We start from the raw sequence: 15,491 nt of genomic DNA, 5'->3' as shown, positions 1-15,491 counted from the left end.
CCAAGCTGGCCTTGAACACTGCCAGGGATGGGGCAGCCACAGCTTCTCTGGGCACCCTGTGCCAGCGCCTCAGCACCCTCACAGGGAAGAGCTTCTGCCTAAGAGCTCATCTCAGTCTCCCCTCGGGCAGGTTAAAGCCATTCCCCTTGGCCTGTCCCTCCAGGCCTTTGTCCCAAGCCCCTCTCCAGGTTTCCTGCAGCCCCTTTAGGCACTGGAGCTGCTCTCAGGTCTCCCCTTCAGGAGCCTTCTCTTCTCCAGGCTGATCCAGCCCAGCTCTCTCAGCCTGGCTCCAGAGCAGAGCTGCTCCAGCCCTCGGAGTTATCAGTTTGGGCAAGGGCTTGGCCGTGCTAAACCAGCCGGGCTGTTTTCCTCTGCAGGGACTCAGGTGGTGTTGTTCTGAGTTATGGACCATTGCAAAATATCACCTACACCGAGGTATAAATCTAACAGCCAGGAAAGCTGCCACTGCCTGGCTCAGGACGGAGGTGGGTTTTGGTCTGTGACTCACACATAAGCACAAGGTCTGGCCAAAAGGCTTTCAGGATAGGCAGTGTGTGGTAACTGATGACGAAAGAAGGACCCCGTGCAGATTTGTGAGTCCCCAGCTGTGCAGTGCTGGGAGAAAGCAGGAGCCATTACTGCCCAGCCTAGCACTGGACCTGGCACCTCACTGCAGAAAGCGAGTCTGGCTTTCTCATCCCATGATTGTTTTTCTTTTAAAAATGTTAATAGCTCTTGGGGTTTGTATTTTACCACCACCTGCACTGGGCATCATCTGCAGCAAGAAGGAGCATGGGCAGCCCCATCAGCCAAACCTCAGGGTGCTTTGGGCCGCCCAGAACCCAGGCACAGCAGCAGGTCCCTGGTGTTGCCCCCAGTTTGTGCTGGGAACCTGGGTCCCTCTGGCAGGGGTGGGAGCACTGCAGGGTGCATGTGGGGTGAGGTGGTTGGTGATGCTTTCGGAGCAGCAGTCTTACGAGGGGTGGCTGAGGGAACAAAGGTTGCTCACCCTGGAGGACAGGAGGCTCAGGGGCTACCTTATTGCTCTGTAAAACCACCTGACAGGAGGATGGAGCTGGGGGCTGGGGTGGGTGTGTGTGGATCTGTTCTTCCAAGTAATAAGCAACAGGATGAGAAGAAACAGTCTCAAGTTGCACCAGGGGAGGTTTAGGCTGGACATCAGAAAAACTGTTACTGAAAAGGTTGTCAAGCGCTGGAACAGGCTGCCCAGTGTGGAGTCACCATCCCTGGAGGTATTTAACAGATGTGTAGATGCAGTGCTTAGGGACCATGGTTTAGTTGTGGACTTGGCAGTGCTGGGTTAACGGTTGGACTTGATGATCTTAAAGGTCTTTTCCAACCTAAATGATTCTTACTCTGTGATTCTATTTGCTGGTGCTTCTTGGAGCTCATTTAAGCTGCATATATTACTAGTCATTACTAATAATAAATGGGGAGCTCCCTCTGCCCTCATCCTCCAAGGGGGTGCTGTGCTTGAGCTGCAGCAGGTACCTGGGAGCTGCCATGTTCTGGAAAATTAGAAGCATCACCCTCCCAGGCGCCTGAGAACCTGCTGGGCAGAGAAATCACAGGGTCAGCTCAGGACAAGCTCTCAATGCAGGGGTGGGAAAAACCCCAATGAGCTCCTTTCGTGTTGTGCGATGTGGTGAGGCTCAATCAAACCCGAAGCAAGAGGATTAAGGTGCTGCTGGCTCACAAGGAAACATTTGCTGGTTTAAGTCACTCGTTTCAGCCCCTCCCCACCCCCCTGTAGCTCTGCAGAGAAATAAGGTTCTGGGGAAGGGTCCCTGCTTGTAGAAGAGGAGATGCCATCCCAGGTTGCTGCTGCTGCTCCCAGTGAGGACAAGCCCCGTGCCTGCCCCCCTGCAGCGTATCTGGGGTTGGCATCCGCCAGCACCTGGCCTCATGCTCCATTGCAAGGCTGTTTCGCAGCGCTGAGCCTTGGGTGTTGTTTGGGTTTAGCTCCAAGTTTAAAATGGTTGTGCTCTAACTTTCCCTGGGCTGCCCATCATCCAAGCTGGCATCACCGCAGCAACCAGTGTGGCCCCAAGAACGGCTGACACTGGCAAACCTCCGGTTTGGGGGTGTTCGTACTTTATTATCCAAGGTAGTGTAGCTAAATGCTTTGCTCAGCTCCAGGCAGTTGTGTGAGACCCACCCAAAAAGAAATCATACCCTTTACAGAGAAAGAAATAAATGTTATGCTTGGATTGTTTAACTAACCCCATGGACCAGGAGGAGAATAGCCTAAGCATTGAAAAGATATGGCTTGAAGCACACAAAACCAGCTCCTAGCAAATGTAAGATTGAGGAAGAAGAAACCCCCATCACCTGGTAAAGAACCCCAACAGAGGCAAAATATTACAATGCAAGAGGGAAGGGGGTAGGCAGCCTATGAAATTTTATTCTACTACTAATACCCTGTAATAAAAATTGGGTGATTTAAATGGCTGTCCTGGGTTCAGCAGTAGCTGCCATTTTTCTCCTCCTTAGTAGCTGGTGCAGTGCTGTGGTTTTGACTTTCAGCCTGGGAACAGCACTGATAACACCAATGGTTTTAGTTGCTGCTTAGCAATGTTTACTCTGACCAAGGACTTTCTGAGTCTCATGCTCTGCCAGGGAGGAGGGGAAGCCAGGAGGAAGCAGAGACAGGACACCTGACCCAAACTGGCCAAAGAGGTATTCCATACCACAGCACGTCATGCCCAGTATAGAAACTGGGGGCAGTTGCGTGGAAGGGCTAGATCACTGCTCAGGTCAGGCTGGGTAACAGTCGGTGGGTGGTGAGCAGTTGTATTCTCTTCCCTTGTTATTTCCCTTATCATCATTATTATTGGTGGTAGCAGCAGTGGTTTTGTGTTATACCTTAAGTTACTGGACTGTTCTTATCTCAGCCTGTGGGCGTTACATTCTTTCGATTCTCCTTCCCATGCCTCTGGGAGCCAGGGCAGGAAGTGGGGGAGTGAGCAAGCGGCTGTGTGGTTTTTCTGAATTACTGACTGGACTCAAACCATGACAATGGCCTTTGCCCACAGCAAGGGGGTTGAAACTCTATGATCTTCAAAGTTTCTTCCAACCCAAAACCAGTCTGGTTCTATGATTCTCTTCCCCACCCAATCACACTGCACCACCACTTCCCCCCCGCTTCCATTGCATCTTGACCATAAAGGTGAAGGGCAATCCCACCCACCCATAACCTACACTGAGAAATGGGGCTTGATCCAGAGGGGATTCTTAGGCACCTGAAAGGGAGAAGGCAAACCTGGCTCTAGATTGTTGTTCAGAGGGTTCCACTGTTCACATCTCCCTGAGGCCCTCAGGAGGGCACAGGGCTGCACAACCGCCCTGGGCTCCATGCACACACACACACACACACTTCAGCAGATTTCTTTTTTCTTAGCAAAAAAATAAAAATTTATTGTCATCTAAAAAAAAAAACCAACAGAAAAACCAAACAAACCAAAACCCATTCTGCCCTTGGAAACTGTGACACAGATCGAGTTCTTTCCAGCCCCACATGCAAATTCACTCTGCCAAGAAAAAGAGTCTAAACCGGGTATCCGACAGCCAAAACACGTATTTACAGAGTACGAGAGAACAACAGCTGAAATCACAGTTCTATACATGGAATCAACAACACGTTTTACACAGCACCGATCACCATTCTGCCAACTTCTACACAGACTAGGGGCGCTTCTGCCCAGTGCCCCTCCTCCTGGGGATGAGCCTGGTCAAGAATTGCCACCAGAAATACTGCAGTGTGTATTATTATTATTTTTTTTTAAACGTATACTGTATTTATTTTGTTTTAACATTGGAAGCTATGGAGTGGGGAAGCCCCAGAAATCTCTCTGATGCAGTCACTAGTTTGCAGGAATACCTCACCTTTAAAATATCAGGTTTTACATCAGTAACATCTATTCTGTTGGCCATCACTCCAAGGATTATTCTAATTCTGGAGGAAAACACTGGTAATATTCTTCCTTCTCAGATGAGGAAAAAGAGAGGAGGCTGGTGGAAGAGCAATGAATTACTAAGCCTGTCCAGCATTACACACCTCCTCACAGGGTAAAGGCTTCTCTTCACTGTCTCAGCTGCATAAGCCTTGCAGATGGCTCAAGTTCAGCTTCAGAGATGTACAGAAAGTGTAAAACCCTGCAGCAGGGGACTGGCTACAGCACCCCCCTTCAGGGGAAAAACATGCTCCAGCTCCAAGACCTTCGCCTGGTCCCTCCTGTGCCACTGTGCCCTGGCCACAGGTGGCAGATGGCTACAGCATCTAAGGCCAGAGGTGACCTAAAAGTGGTCCTGTTAGTCGAAAGCACTGACAAAATTCTTCAGCTCCTGGCTATCGCCCTTGCTTTTTGATGTCCATCTACCCAGGGTGGTGTTGGCTTAAGCCACCTGCTTCTATATTCTTTTTTTATAATAATGTGTAAGTTTGCTCTTTAAGATACTGTGGTTTCACAACACAATTAAGAATCTGTTCCCCCAGTTCTTAAGTCAGACTAATTGTGCATCCAACCTGCACAATTAGTTACTGAGGTCAACACTTCTGAAGCTCCCAAAAATGTGGGGAGGAAAATCCCATTATCCATAAGGAGTCTGGGTGAAGAAGCAGGGCCCAGACAGAGTCATGGCTGGTCACCAATAGCCATCTGGGCTGCTCAGCAAAAGCTTTGCGGACCAAAACTTTGTTATTAAGCATGGCCAGAAAAGCCCTCTTAATTCTGTGTCCTGTAAAAGGGAGCTCCAGCTTCAAAAGGAACCTTGACAGTACATAACATGGGCACATCACCACAGAAAAGCTGACCACAGACTCTTAAAGACTTAAAAGCAGTGCTGTGATTTTGGCCCATCCCTCCTGCCCAGGGCAGGCAGGAACCACTGCTGGAGTGGGTCAGGAATGCTGCCCCTGCCCCTTGCTTTCCCCTCCCTTGGTTATAAAATTGTCATGGAAATGGCCCTCTAAGATATCCACAAAATATGCAAAGATGAAAGTTCTCTTTTCCAACTGATACTTCAGAAAATAATTCACATTTCAGATTTATATTTTTTTTAAAAGCAGCAGAGAAATTGATAGAAACCTCAATTTAGGATGTGTTTCTTGAAGAACCAAAGGAAAGTGAGAAACAGCGTATGTGCTTGTGCAAAGAGAGTGCTGAGATACAATGGGGTGGGAGCAAGGGAAGAGGCTGGTGCTAATTCCTTCAGGCTTTTCAGCCATGAGTGCAGTGCGCCAATGGAAAGTTTAGGTTTGAATCCTTTGGTCCTTCAGTATAAGTTTAAACCAGAGAAACGCTTTTACTCAAATGGGAAAAACATGATTTCTCTGGCCTGGATTTTATCTTGTACTCCCCTGCCTAAGCAATATGCCCTATGGAAACGGGGGGAAAATACCTCCTTTCCCCCTAGACACAGTAGCCTGCATCACACCAGGACTTGGAGTCCCACCGAGACATCTGAAAGTTTTATCTGAAAGGAAGGGACAAAGGGAAAAGGCCCAGTGCAAGTCAGATGCAGTCATGCAGGTGGGTGCTGGACAGTTCTACCCAGGGTAGTGTTGTCTTAAGTCAGAAGAAGAGGGGTAGCCAAAGGCAGCACCACCCTGAAGAGTCCCACAGGGAGGCAGGAGAGCAGAAAACCCACCGTGCTAATACGAAGTGTTACAAACCAATAGCCAAGAGGCTGAGCTGTTCTGGTTCTTATAAATATTAAAGACCTGATACAAGACTTTATTTCCTATGATTTAAGTTAGTTACAAAAATTATAGTAAGTTTTTATCTTAACTGGGCTTTTTCCTCCTCTCCCCACTTCTTCCAGGCCCCCCCTTTTATATTTTTCCTAAGAAATGCTCACATATTTTCATTAAAGGTCTCTCAAGATCAGATCAAGGCAGATGCACTGCCCCATAGCACAAACATTCAAAGGCTATAACCAAACAACATAGCCACAATAGTCACTCAACACTGTCTCTCCATAAAAAAAAAATTAAAAAAAAACCAAACCCTGATGCTAGTTACAATAAAATACACATGGAAAGTTAAAAAAAAAAAAAAAGCATTTTTGCCAAAAAAAAAACCAGAAACAAGTTAATGGGAAAAACATAAAAAGAACTACACAGAGCTGCACTTAGAGATCATCTGGGAATGCATATGAACCCTTTTCCATGTAAAGGAAAGGTGGAATTATGGAAGCAAACCTAATTATGTCTTTGCATTAAATATGAAGTCTTCTGAGAGGCTCCAGTAAAAATTCTGTTTTCCTACAACAGTGGGCTGCTGGAGGTTCCAGTGCTTTTCCAGGCCAGAGAGGCGTAGCACAGGCAGCATCCCTGTGCAAAATAAAAATGTTTCATCAACTGAGCGGCCTTTTGGTTGAGATCCCAGCAGGTTACTGCAATCCACCCTATGTAAAAACCCAACAGACACACGGGTGAAGGAAGTCACAGCTCAGCTACTGGACAGGTCTAAGTTGATGGCATTTCTTTGTCACGCTGGACTTTCTCTGTCACCACAGGTACACATGATTTCTAGCATGAGGGCTTCTGGACCCAGTGGTCCAACAAACCATTCTGGAGGGGCTGACACAGGCAATATTGACTCTTCAACATCATCAACGTCAGAGTGCCTGGAATTGTTTCACGCATTTCAGCAGTGACTGCGAACCAGGTCCCTGTGGCTAAAACAAAATTCATCTGGTCTGAAACAGTAAAAAGTCTCCAGAGAACCACCAGGCAAAGGAGGGCCTAGAGAGAACCAACCTCTGCATCAGTATTTCCTTCATAAAGGCCTTTAGCTGACACAAATACAATAATTCTAAGGCTGCTCAGACTTGAAACATGTCAGCTGCACCGGCAATGAACACTAGCCACTGAATCTGGGGGCTTGGCTTGTGCTCGATCCAAATCATTTTTTTTTTCCCTCTTTTCTTCTTTTCATACAAATATACAAAGAGTGTAAAAAAATTTAAAAAGCGAACTTTGCTGATTAAATGACAAAGTTCCTGCACATTCAGAGCTCAGCGCTGCAAGGCCCACCAGGCAGGCACCCAGCAGAGCTTCCATCAGGGAGGACAGCTTTAACCAAGCTGGGTCAGTGAAAAAGCAGGGCGACCAAGGACATGAACTAGTAACCTCAATACACCTTGATCCCCCCTGTGATTGTAACTCTTCCTCTGGAAAGCACATGGAAGCCCCTCTTGCCCACTCTAAATACTTCTGGGAATAGTCAAAAATTTGTTATCACCTAAATAGAAAAGAGGAGAAACACAGACTCTTTGCAAATGGCCCTTTGATCTGTATTAAAAACAGCTCTCAAAGTTCCTCAAGAGTTAGAATTAATGGGGCGCAGGTGAGGGGCAGTTTAGATACAGGATGTAAAATATTAAAAAGTGCTCTGCAACTAATTTTTGTTTTGTGTGTGTATGTGCGTGTGCGTGCATATACATACACATTCACAAACACGCACTTACACACACATATATACATATATATATACACATACATATATATATGTACGTATGTATAAAGTTAAAAAGTTCTACATGATATGATTAGAACAAGTGTCCTTGGAAGGTCACGACTGGAGAGGGTGGGGCCTGTTGGGATGGCAGATGGGGCACTCGCCCTCCTCGGCGCAGGTTTCACACAGCACTGCATGTTGGCACGGTAACACCACCCGGTTCTCCTCCTGACATTTAAGGCATTTCACTGACTGCATCTGAAATACCGCCTGCAAGAGAGGGGGACAGGACAAAACACAAGCATCAAAGTCACAAGGGGGGACTGCTGTCCTGCACTATGCAGTTGGGGAACACCAAGGAGGCAGCAGGGGAGGGACCTGCAGGTGTCCACCTATTCACCTGAAGCAAAAGCGAACCAGCACAGCACAATGTCTTTTAGGACCTTTAGAATCAACAGAACAGCTTTGACTGACCTAAACTCTTGTGCTTTAGGCACAAAGATGATGTAGGTATTTTCCCATAAGCTGGCTAAACCTCACTTTGGCTACATCCACATAGAATTGGTTTGACAGACTACCCTGAGAAAAGGGAAAAGCACCATGATATGCAGGAGTAGAGAGAGCAAATCCCTTCCAAACAAAGCCTGGCACTCACCTTATCAACTTTCTCCAGGTTTGCCCGAAGCTGTTTCTGAAGGTTGTAAAGTGAAGACAGTGAGAGCGTTTCCAGGTCAGCGAAGGAGCACAGAAACTGTGGGTCCTGGCCTGTGTGGATCCTCTCCAGCTCCTCCTGAAGTTTCTTCACTTGAAGCTCCAAGGCTTCCCTCTGCTCCCGGGCCAGTTCACATTCCATGTTAGCTGTGTTGGCGCGATCGTTTGCTTCCTCTGCCTCCTTTTTCCAAGCATCACAAGCCTACAGGTTCCAACAAAGAAGGCAAAAGAAGCAGTCTGAAAACTTGGTCGTCCTCCAAAAGAGGATCCAAGGCAAAATAATCCATTTCCATACACTCTACACCAGGAGTGAATTCTGTCCAACTTGCCCTGTTCCCAGATTTTGAAACATCCTTGGAGCTTTGTGCTTCAATATTCCACTCATCCCAAATACGACATCTGGTTGGGCTGTGGTTCTACATATTTGGCTCCCACCATGAAGGGGATGAACTCTGCACATTGGCAAAATTGCTATGGAACTAAGTCAACTGGAACGTCCAAGACTGTCAAGCACTCCAGTCCATCTGTATGACACCTGGCCTTGCACTTCCAGCATCTGAATACATCAGGCGCAGTGATTCAGTCCCTCTTGCCATGGGAGAGGGAAGAATAAGATTGCTTAAGAGAATGTTTTTACAAACCTACAGTCCCTCCCATCACCTCACAGCCTGGAAAGCTCCTGGTGAAATGCTGACACCCTTCTACTCCTTTACATTCCCTAATTTCTCTTCTCAGGAGGTGCTTAAGTACCTGTTTGGCTTGTTTCCAAGACTCTTCCCACTGCTTTATTGTGCCATTGGCTTCATCCAGCTCTTGCCGTAGCCGTGCCAGCTCAGCAGCACCTGGACCTGACAGAAATGCAGGTGAGGTACTGGGCGAAAAACTCCCTGAAGCAATGTGTTCCCATATGCTGCTGTTCATCCCATTTAAACCTGTTTCACAGGGAAATAGAGAGGGTTATATCACTGGCAATTTCCCCATTTCCTCCCTACCCCTGTGAAATCCAGGATTCAAAAATGTGTACACAGGAAAGGTAAGATCATCTTAAGAATTACTTTCATCCCCAGTACCCAGGAGTCTGCAATAAAGGGACTTACTAGGGGAAGTTTCACACCATTAGGCCTCATCTTTGATGATAAAGGTAGCATCCAAGAAACTGAGTGGAGGCAACTTTTGAACCAGGCTGGTTTTAAAAATATTGATTTTACAGCAGAGCTGACTACCAGCTTGAATTCCCCTTCTCATATGAGAACCTGTGAACTGCTTACTGCCTTCCCACTTGTGTGCAGTACAGCCATCAGCACTGGTGACCAGGCTGCTTCATGCAACTAGTCCAGGTGATGATTCTTCTCATATATACCCTAAGAAAACATATGCTTTTGTATCCTCAGCTTGGTACTTAGGAAATGAGTCTCACTTCCCAAACAGTGAGACTAATATGTGCCAATGTCATCACTGTTTGCATATGCAAGAAACAGAACCAACTGGAAAACACTGTTTATAAACAAGTGGAGGCGAGCTTCATCCCCAGCAGAGCTCTAGCATAAATCTAGTGATTGGCACTGGAGAAGACTGACTAGCCACTTCCCTAGTTTAGGTTGTCCAAACAATTTCTCTTTTCAGAAAGAAATTCAAGGCTTAGGAGACAAAGCAGTAGAAAAACAGTTGTAAGCAAAACACTATTTTTCACAGCCTCTTTTAACAATAACAGCAACAACAAAAAAAATCTACTTAAAATAAGCATCTACATTTTGTATTCAGGGGAAAACTAGTAGGAAAAGCTACTATCAAGACAGAGCTGCCGAGTGGACTCTTACGCACAGACATGCACCAGTTTGATGGAGAAGTCATTTTCATTCAGTGGTGCTTACCACTGGCTGCAGACATTCCTAGATCTGGTTGTATTTGTTAATTCTGATCTTGCAGCCACCAAACTGACAGTTTCTGACAAGCCCCGAGGCCTAAGCCCTCTGGCTGAGGGCTAACCCTCACAACTTCCCTTTTGGTATCCACCCAAGACACAGTTGTGGAAAAATGCAGCTGAAAAATAGTGACTTGTCTTCACTAAGGGCTTAGGTGCCTTGACAAGTCATTCAGCAGAGCAAGAAGGGATCTTTGCCGGCTCAAGCCACTTACCACAGATCCATTTCAGCTGCTCTGAAGTGTGCTCACGGAATCCCAATTCACATTTTGTTTTAAAATAATTCAGTTTTCTCAAATGGGAACCTAGCACTAAGCAGGATGCTGGCAAGCCACAAATTCTGCCATAATGCTGACCAAGCTTATCTTGGCATTCCTTTGTACTCTCTCTTTCAGTCTGTTCTCATTTTACACTTACATTGGTCAGGAATGCCTTCTCTGCACATTTCGCATCTAGCACAGTGGGAACTAGCCCAGGACTAGGTATTTTTAACTCAACTGCAATACAAATAAGTAATAACTACACACACTACACACTAATCTGTGTGCACTCAGCAAGTCACGTGGAATAGAGAGATTCCAGATTCCCAACTGCTAGGTTACTATTTAAATATCTTACCAAAACCTTTGCAAAATGCTTTTATTGTATTACAAGAAAGTATCTAACTTTTATCTTAAAAATAAACTTTAATACATTTGTGAATATCCTGCATTTCTTTTTGGGGTTTTGTTTGCATAAATACATGGTCAAGACAAATATAACTGCTTAACTTGTTTCTTCTGAAATTGAAAGCAGGCCTTTTCAGCAAGTTTTCATTTTCTTACTGAAACAGAGAAAAACAGCCAGCCTCAACACTAATTACTAGCAGAGATGCCCTCTGATGTCTCTTTTCTTATTATAGTAAGTTTTAAAGCTGTTAAAGCCAAACAAATAGCAATCCCAAGGCATGGCAGCATGGCTCTGGCCTATGCAAACAAGGGATGCAGTTACACAGTGTATATAGAAACAGATTGCAAAAGCATGTAATCACTATCTGAAGTTAAGCTGAATATAAGGATTAGTGTATCTCAAATCTGAAGAAACATTTACATCTAGTATCAAGAGAGAGAACTAACAGAAATGAGCAGAGCTATTGTCACTGCAGCCTTGAGCCTAGTTTTATTTCCCGAGGTAAGCCTGTGTCTAGATAATAAAATCTATTTGGCCCCTCACTTCCCAGTTGTGCTTGATACAGCTGTGGAGCTTTAAAGCAGTTTCTCATCCCTTCACAGTCCTTCATAAAACATATCCTCAAAGGTGGAAGGCGGCACAAAGGGGAAAAGGCTGAAGCTGAAACACTAACTTTTTTCAAAGTCCATATTGCAGAGCTGCAGAGTACCAAATAGGAGAGAAAAAAAATAAATCACCCAAGCCTGCTCTAGAGCTCCTAGAAGTCAATCTGATCTACAAGCAGTCCTAAGGGCAAACTGCAATTCCCACCTTATATAAGCAAAGCTGACGATTCAACTCTGAGTTTTATGTGAAGCAAAGTCTCAGCACAGCATTGTTGGCAGGAAAAGGCAAAGCTCTTTTCCTTGACCATCATCACCACAGTAAGTCACTTAACCTGTCTGCCCCTTCTTCTCAGCCTAGAAATATGGGAAGCAGAGGGAATTCCTCCCTTGTTCACAAGCCATTAGCTGATTTTCTGTAAAGCAGCTCCTAGTACTGTAGCTGTTCTCATGAGAAGAGATACAAATGGCAGCAGTGAAACAATACATTAAAATTAAAGCTAACTTAAAAGAAAATACTTACATGGCACACACAGGCATGTACATGGGGGACACACACACTGTGCATTTACCTAATGATCCATGAGAAGCTGATGTCCCCAGGAACGTGCTTTCTGATTGGCTTAAGTGTCCCTGGGGCTGATGAAGGAAATGCGATGAGAGGCTGACTGGTGGAGAAGGAGAGGCAGAGTGGAAGGAGGCAGAGCTTCCAAGTGACCCGGGGATATTTACAGGAGCAGAACTTTGCAGCAAACTCCCACCTGGACAAAGAACACACAGAGAGGATGGCTATGTATGAACATGAAGTATGGGCACAGTGCAGGAGTTCAGAGCAGAAGGCGTTGGATTCCCTTTCTCCTCCCTAAGCCCCTCAGAATTCCCTCTGCTTCCCATCACACTCCATTCCCCTTTCAGCCTTTAAGAGAAGGCTGCCACCCTATGACCCACATAGTCAGAAACCATCCAGAGTTCAATGGACTACTCTTTCATCAGCCAAAGCAACAAAAGGTTTTCTGAGGAGAGTTCAGTCCCTATCAGTCTAGAGAAGATGAATTTTGCTATCATCTGGTGAAATACTTTCCAATGAACATTTCAGTCCTAAAACGTGTTCCTCTGCCTTTAACACTTCCAAACAATCTGCAGTAAGACAACTATCATGCTTGGTCAGGTCATGATCTTAACCACTAAAAATCAGTAACAAGCTTCAGTCATTTTAGACACACTTGAGTGCCCAGATCCATCAGCCTCAAACAAACAAAAGCCAAACCTCCAAAGACATCACACTTCCCTTACCCAGAGGTCATTCTGTCTGCCACACACAGCTTGAGGGAGATCTCAGCCCTGCTCCCCACTCTCTCCTTGTCTCCCTTAGATATTCGCCAGGTAACACCCTGACCTGACGTGAACAGAGGAAAAAGCAGTATGGAGCATCTCTAAGCCACTGCAGATGGGTAGCAGCAGAAGACATGTACAGTAAACTCTCCAATCACACTCTTATCTTTGACAGGGAAGCAGAAGTGATACTCTTCAGGGTTCCTTCTGTAAGTCCCTTCCTACTTCAATACAGCTCCAGGAGTGTAGTTCCTTTGTAAACCTTCAGGCAACCAAAAGTAGTTCCCATTCAAAAACCTGTCTTACACAGCAAGGGTAGCCAGAAACTACACAGGTAGAAGTGGCCTTAAAATACTTCCATATATTAAAATGAGACAGACATTACAGGGATCAAACCAGCAGACCATGATGACACTCTGTGACAAATGGATAGCATTACAGGTCAGTGAGTTTCCTGTTACTGCTAGGGAGAGTTTTCTACTTAAGATGCAAATCACTATACTTTGGCCTGTTTTTAAAGGTATCAGATACCTTCTAGAGTCTACTTACACACTTCCAAAAACCAAAGAAAAAAAAAAAACAAAAAAAACCACAACCCCCAAAAAGCCCCAACCAACACCCACCCACCCCCCCCAAAAAAAAACATATCAAGACCCATTCAGTTTCAAGAAACATCCCCAAGACACCTGGGCCCAATGGCAAGAACTCAGCTCTGCTAGTTAATGAGGGAAAGCTTTCACTTCAAAGACTCTCAGTGGTTGCCAGAGTTTGTTATAGTTGCTGTTTTAACTGATGTTATTTTGGGACTGGTTTTAGAGCTTTGTTGGGCTGGCTCCACTGAGGTGACTGGGCAACACTGCTTGGCAGAAGATAAAGAAAGCTCTGTTGCTTTCATGTACCTATCATGATGCCACTCGTGTGGGGCACTGTGCTGCTGTCAAATGTCTTCTCCAGGGCAGCCACTCCGAATTCATTCAGGTCCAGGTCATCCAAGGCAGACTCTGCCAGACACAGAGGTACCAATTATGTTATAAAGGACCAACAACTTCAAGAGATAGGATGGCCCAAAGAGCCTACATGCAGAGGAGCTTTTGCTCTCTATTTGTCAGTCTGCACGGCCCTACTCTCTGCCCTGTGTGATGCTGTTCTTAAATGGTTTGGCAGAAGTGTCATGGGCAGCTTTTGAGTTTAGGTTCTTTTGTCTGATCCGGTTCTTTTCATCTCAAAGTATTCCTAAATATATGAAAACAGCAGTTCCCATAAGTCTTCCCCAGACTGTTCTTCTGAGTCTGTCCATAATATGCAGTAACACTGGCTTATCACATGTCTGGATCTGGCTTGTGTCCATAATTTGCTGAAGACCCACTCAGAAAAGAAATTCCAGTAGAAGGGAACACTTGAAAAACATCAGAGATTCAAAGATAGTGTAAAATAAAGATTATGAATGCCTGCAAACGGTACATCTATTTGAACATGCCTCATCACTAATCATGATCAATAGAATTTCATCCCACACATGCCCCCTCACCTGCTCTATTATTATTTTTAACAAATTAGTAATTTCACCTCAGAAACGTTAGACTAAAAGCAGGAGGGGAGGGAGAAGGAGGAGAGAAAAAACAAAAAGAAACAAAAACAGGTGACAAAAAAACCCTGTACCTAAGAGGAATAATTCTGCTCTTTGGACTCTCTCTTCTCCTTTTTCTTATAGCCTCTGTCCTACACTCTATGAAGGGCAAATCGTTATAATCTACCTGTTGGTCATCTTTGCTATGAAATCATCATTTAGAATGTAAGGGGTTGTTACTGTGGAAAATGCCCCTGTGATTTCCTGCCTACTCAAAGACCTCTTTGTCACTCTGACAACCAAAAATAAAGCCCTTTACACCATCTGACATTCTGAATAAGTGGTTCAGAGACCTTCTGTTGGTCCCTTGGGTGAATTTCATCCATAATGACCTGCAGAAAACATCACATGTGTCAGAGTCAGAGAAAAAGCTTACAGCCTGGGGAATCTGCCATCAATGACAGAGATGAAAAACTGCACCTCACTGGAACACCCATGCTACTGCAATTCTTATACCTGTGGTCCATGTCTGAGGAAGCCCTACTAGCATAAATAAAAAAAGGCAAAGTTACCTATGACAGACTCAACGGTGTCACTGGTTGGGTAGAAGGGAAGGGCATTGGCATTCATGCCTGGTATGCTGCTGGTGCCAGCAGGGCTTGGGGGCGTTGCAGCCAGACTGGAGGTGATACTAGAGGAGATGCTGGATGTCAGTGGGCTTCCCACTGGAAGAATACCCAGTATGTCCTGAAACAAGAGTTTTAAAAGGGAAAGAGGTAGGAAATAAAACATCCTTATAGAAGAATCCCTTCAGAAACATGCAGCAACAAGCCACAGATCAGCAGCAAACCTGTTCCTGCCTGCTTCCAACCTGACAGATGGCTGGTGCTACTACTGGGCTGGGGGTGGGGGAAGAGATTAACAGCTTTTCTTTAATTTCTGCCAACTGTTCTCCATTCCATCCCAGTCTGTCCCTGTCCCTAGTATTACAAACATCTTTCAGGCTGCCCCAGAATAAACTCCTGTGACCCACAGGTTGCACGCAATCATAGACATGGGGCACAAAATCACTCATTCAGACTTAGTTCAGCAAACATCTTAGCACCTGGTATTAAATTATCTGCTGAATCCTTGAACTTGGATGACTCTGAAGATCCAATCCACCTCAATTTTCTGTAATTTGGAGACTCTCTCCATCACGTTAT

At 45.4% G+C, this 15,491-nt stretch overlaps 1 protein-coding gene across 6 annotated transcripts in view; it reads right to left on the bottom strand.

The window, feature by feature from the left end:
• Positions 1 to 3,406: 3,406 nt before the first annotated feature.
• Positions 3,407 to 15,491, bottom strand: part of UNK (unk zinc finger) — a 49,800-nt gene continuing 37,715 nt past the window's right edge. For 3 of the 6 annotated variants that reach the window (XM_061462002.1, XM_061462003.1, XM_061462006.1), the window contains 6 exons: positions 14,859 to 15,033; positions 13,619 to 13,720; positions 11,960 to 12,148; positions 8,946 to 9,127; positions 8,140 to 8,397; positions 3,407 to 7,754 (listed from right to left, as the gene is read on the bottom strand). In XM_061462002.1, coding sequence (XP_061317986.1) covers positions 7,599 to 7,754; positions 8,140 to 8,397; positions 8,946 to 9,127; positions 11,960 to 12,148; positions 13,619 to 13,720; positions 14,859 to 15,033 — 1,062 coding nt within the window. In that variant the 3' untranslated portion in view covers positions 3,407 to 7,598. The remainder of the gene's footprint in view (positions 7,755 to 8,139; positions 8,398 to 8,945; positions 9,128 to 11,959; positions 12,149 to 13,618; positions 13,721 to 14,858; positions 15,034 to 15,491) is intronic. The other 3 variants (XM_061462004.1, XM_061462005.1, XM_061462007.1) reach the window with 3 other exon arrangements.

This window comes from Pezoporus flaviventris, unplaced genomic scaffold (assembly GCF_033815535.1).
Source record: "Pezoporus flaviventris isolate CSIRO_AGI_PZ_B2104156 unplaced genomic scaffold, CSIRO_AGI_Pfla_v1 ptg000034l, whole genome shotgun sequence".
NCBI classification, from domain to species: Eukaryota; Metazoa; Chordata; class Aves; order Psittaciformes; family Psittacidae; genus Pezoporus; species Pezoporus flaviventris.
Note: the sequence above shows the minus strand (reverse complement) of the source record. Positions and strands in the feature narration are given on the sequence as shown.